We start from the raw sequence: 5,000 nt of genomic DNA, 5'->3' as shown, positions 1-5,000 counted from the left end.
ACACACACACACACACTGCAGGTACACACACACACACACACACACACTGCAGGTACACACACACACACACACACACACTGCAGGTACACACACACACACACACACACACTGCAGGTACACACACACACACACACACACTCACACACACTGCAGGTACACACACACACACACACTGCAGGTACACACACACACACACTGCAGGTACACACACACACACACACACACACACTCACACACACTGCAGGTACACACACACACTCACACACACACTGCAGGTACACACACACACACACACACACACTGCAGGTACACACACACACACACACACACACACTGCAGGTACACACACACACACACACACACACTCACACACACTGCAGGTACACACACACACACACACTGCAGGTACACACACACACACACTGCAGGTACACACACACACACACACACACACTGCAGGTACACACACACACACACACACACACACTGCAGGTACACACACACACACACACACACACTGCAGGTACACACACACACACACACACACACACACTGCAGGTACACACACACACACACACACACACTCACACACACTGCAGGTACACACACACACACACACTGCAGGTACACACACACACACACTGCAGGTACACACACACACACACACACACACTCACACACACTGCAGGTACACACACACACTCACACACACACTGCAGGTACACACACACACACACACACACACACACACACACACTGCAGGTACACACACACACACACACACACACACTGCAGGTACACACACACACACACACACACACACTGCAGGTACACACACACACACACACACACACTCACACACACTGCAGGTACACACACACACACACACTGCAGGTACACACACACACACACACTGCAGGTACACACACACACACACACTGCAGGTACACACACACACACACTGCAGGTACACACACACACACACACTCACACACACACTGCAGGTACACACACACACACACACACACACACACACACACACACACACACACACTGCAGGTACACACACACACACACACACACACTGCAGGTACACACACACACACACACACACACACTGCAGGTACACACACACACACACACACACACTCACACACACTGCAGGTACACACACACACACACACACACACTCACACACACTGCAGGTACACACACACACACACACTGCAGGTACACACACACACACACACTGCAGGTACACACACACACACACACTGCAGGTACACACACACACACACTGCAGGTACACACACACACACACACTCACACACACTGCAGGTACACACACACACTCACACACACACACACACACACACACTGCAGGTACACACACACACTCACACACACTCACACACACACACTCACTGGGTGTGACATCACTGTGACGTCACTCTGTGACATCACTGTGACATCACTGTGACATCACTGTGACATCACTGTGTGTGTTTTCAGAGGCATTACCATCCGGTCGTGCGGCGGTTTGCGGTTCATCTGAGTGTCGGAGCTCCAAGTGAAGGATCGGCGGCGCTCGGCGCGGATCTGAGCCGCAGGTACGATCAGCTGATCTCTGACCACAGTCTGGTTGCTATAGTAACCACACAGAGTTTTCAGGCTGTTCCTTTAAAAAGTAGTCGGGAGTTTATGTGTTGTTGTTTTTTCTACTTCTACTAGTTTTTAAAAAGTGATTCTGAGAGGAAGTGATGTCACTAACTGCTCGTGCTCTTCTTCTTCTCCTGCTGTGTGTCTGTGTTGACTTCCTGTCCAGGTCGCCAGTGGAGCTGTTTGATGATTACAGTGTCAGAGACATGACCTTTAACCCCGCTGTAGCAGCACCCAGCACCAAGAAGAAGGTACAGAAATCAAACACACCTCAATAAGTCCAGTTCAATGAATAATTGATTATTGATCAACCGTTGTGTTTACATCACAGATTTATCAATAAAGTTTCATGTTTTTGTTTATCAGGATCATTTCACAGTCGGAGCGACGCTGCTGGACGCTGAGCTGCAGCGCCGAGCCGAGAACATCCTGACCGTCACCGAGGAGACGGAGCTGGACTTTACTACAACACACACACCTGACACACACTGACACACACCTAACACACACACTGACACACACTAACACACACACACCTGACACACACTGAGACACACACACACACACACCTAACACACACACACCTAACACACACTGACACACACACACACCTGACACACACACACACACACTGACACACACACACACACATGTTGTGATGACATCATCCTGATGTTGCAGCAGCTTCACACTCTGAAAGTTTCAACTTGTTCTTGTTTTTTACGTGTTTTCGATCCTGTAATTTTTCAAATAAAGTTTGTTTGTTGACGTAAACATTTTATTTGTGAGTTCTGTTTTTGTTTTGATGTTTTTGATGTGGTCAGATGTATTAATGTGAGTGTCTGTGGTTTAGTCTGTCTGGTGTTTAAACAGACCAGCAGGAGGTGCTGATGAGACACAGACAGGAAGCAGCTCTGACTGGCTTCTTCTCCATAGCAACAGCAGCTGAGGCTCATGGGTAATGTAGTATTTGTCGGAAACAAAGTAAATAATGTAAACTATTATTTTCATTATTGATTACTTTCTCAATGAGTTGATTTGTTTACACTCTGAAATGAAGCTGGAACCATCAAATATTTGACTTTTGTTAAATAAAAACATCTGAAATGATGAATTATCTGAAGATGGAATAATTGATGACTGATGGTTGCAGCTGTGATATAAACGTGTCACATGACGGCTCACACTATAAACACGTAACCAAAGTGTATTCTTACACTTCCAGTCTGTTTTCTGCACATGAAGCACATGAAACTGACATCTGAAGTCACCCGTTAACAAGTGTTAACAGCTGGTTGAATGTTTTCAACTCAGAGTTCCAGATGTTTTTGACCTCTTTGGCCTCCGTGCTGCGTTTACATGCATATAATCTGAGGGGAACACGAGCTGTTAGACAGTTGCATTGACTTCAATAAAAGAGCATCTGTTCCATCAGATATCAACATGTCAATCAACCCTTCTCTTGTTATGGAAGCTAATAATGATGATAACCAGAGGACAAAGTTCAGATTTCAACTTAAAACTGGAAAAGTGAGGCTGACATGTTGTAACCCACCTCCAGACCTGCTAACCTGCATATTTATATAGAAATACATGTTCAGACATGCAGAGGAAGAGGAAGCACACCTTCACATGTAGAGAATGACAGGATGTGGTTGTGTAAAAGGATTTATATGCAGTATATATTCAACCTAAAAAAACAAAGAACTTCATGATTTCTAGAAGGAGACTCAGCTTCAGGTGGAAGTTGTTTGTTTCTTATGTTGTGGCTTCATCCTGCTGACAGCTGACCAGGGGTCCGTTTTACAAAGCAGGTTTAGTGAAAACTCAGAGTCTGTTCACCCTGAAATGAGGGAAACTCTGAGTTTTCCGTTTCAAAAAGGGAGGTAACTCAAACCAGAGAAAGAGGGATAACTCTAGCCTGTTTCAGAGAGAGAGAGGTAACTTAAGCTCTCGGTCAGTTACCGTAGTAACAGACTCTATGAATCTAACCTGGTCGGGACCAGGTTTTTCTCAATGAACCTCGAGTTTCTCTCAGGCTCCGCCCTCTTTCAGAGCCACACACTCCATTTGATTTCCTTATTCATTCAGTCAGCAGGCGAGTTTTGGTGTCTGTCATTAAAAACAATCAGAGTCAGTATATTAGAAGTCCATTAGGCACAGTAACATCTTTCACTAACATGGCATGTCCTTTTGATAACGATCCCGTGGATGAAGGTGCAGAATTACTGCGCAGAGAATTAAATATTCGTTGAGAGATGGTTATCAGACCACGCATAGATGTTCTAGCATTTCCAGACAATTATCTTTTTGAGCGGTACCATTTCACATCACAGTCCATCATCTACATACACAACCTAATCCGTCCTTACATTTGCAACATTACTAATCGTAATCAATTCTCTCACATCCCAGCAGATATTGTATGTTGCGCTGCGTTTCTTTGCAAACGGAAGTTTTTTGTACAGTGTCGGGGCCAGCCACTGGCCTTCCTAAATTCTGATTTATGGCCAGCTCCTCTGCCTCCGTTAGAGGTGGCGGTGCTGGACCACCACCCGTTTTACGGACATCTGCCTTCTTTCTGTTGGCTGAGTAGAAGTCTGTGTTAATTTAAATAGGATTAATTATTTAACAGAACATGATGTAGATGAGAAGACATTTATGTGTGTGAAACCAACATTATGTTGGGGATAAAACAACTGCTCAGTCAAACAGCCACTTAATATTTACTTTACAATGTAAAAAATGATCAAAATGAGGTTCCCCCATGAGATTATGTCGAGGTTTTACTTTTTGTGTTGCACTTCTTTCTGAAAACATGTTCAAACTCACTGTATTATCGCATTAAGATGTCTAGTTCTAGTGGGGCGAAAAACGCAGCCCTCCTCTTCCCCGTTGCCATGGTGACTCGATGAATCGGGGCTCCATTGATGCTGGCTTTTTATAGTTGTGGTGCACGCGCTTAACTCCAGGTGAAACTACTCTGAGTTGATTAAACTGACTCAAATCAGCTGTTCTGGAACCGGAAACTCAGAGTTTCCTATCTCAGAGTAGATCAACTCAGAGTTCAGGATTAGACTCAGAGTTTGTTGAACCTGCTTTGTGAAACGGAGCCCTGATCAAACAGTCCTGAGGAAATAAAGAGGAGACAGAAACAGGCTCTGACCTCTGGCTGCTTCTTGTATTTGCGATGTGCAGTAAAGTGAAGCAACATCCGCACTGATGATGACAGAGGCAGATATCAGGAAATGAAACTAATGAGGCTTTCACTGTCTCCTGTACAGATGACTGGATGTTTCATCACAGAGGAAATATTACACAATATCTCTATAAATAACAAA

At 44.8% G+C, this 5,000-nt stretch overlaps 1 protein-coding gene across 1 annotated transcript in view; it reads left to right on the top strand.

The window, feature by feature from the left end:
* The window catches only part of noc3l (NOC3-like DNA replication regulator), a 12,844-nt gene extending 10,645 nt beyond the window's left edge, over positions 1-2,199 (top strand). Inside the window, exons 19-21 of the mRNA XM_042398532.1 lie at positions 1,513-1,610; positions 1,826-1,910; positions 2,026-2,199. Of these exons, the coding sequence (XP_042254466.1) occupies positions 1,513-1,610; positions 1,826-1,910; positions 2,026-2,151 (309 nt within the window). The 3' untranslated portion in view covers positions 2,152-2,199. The remainder of the gene's footprint in view (positions 1-1,512; positions 1,611-1,825; positions 1,911-2,025) is intronic.
* Positions 2,200-5,000: the final 2,801 nt, after the last annotated feature.

The sequence above is a fragment of the Thunnus maccoyii genome, chromosome 20, assembly GCF_910596095.1.
Source record: "Thunnus maccoyii chromosome 20, fThuMac1.1, whole genome shotgun sequence".
Taxonomy (NCBI): Eukaryota; Metazoa; Chordata; class Actinopteri; order Scombriformes; family Scombridae; genus Thunnus; species Thunnus maccoyii.
The sequence above is the reverse complement of the archived record's forward strand: the minus strand, read 5'-3'. Positions and strand labels throughout refer to the sequence as shown.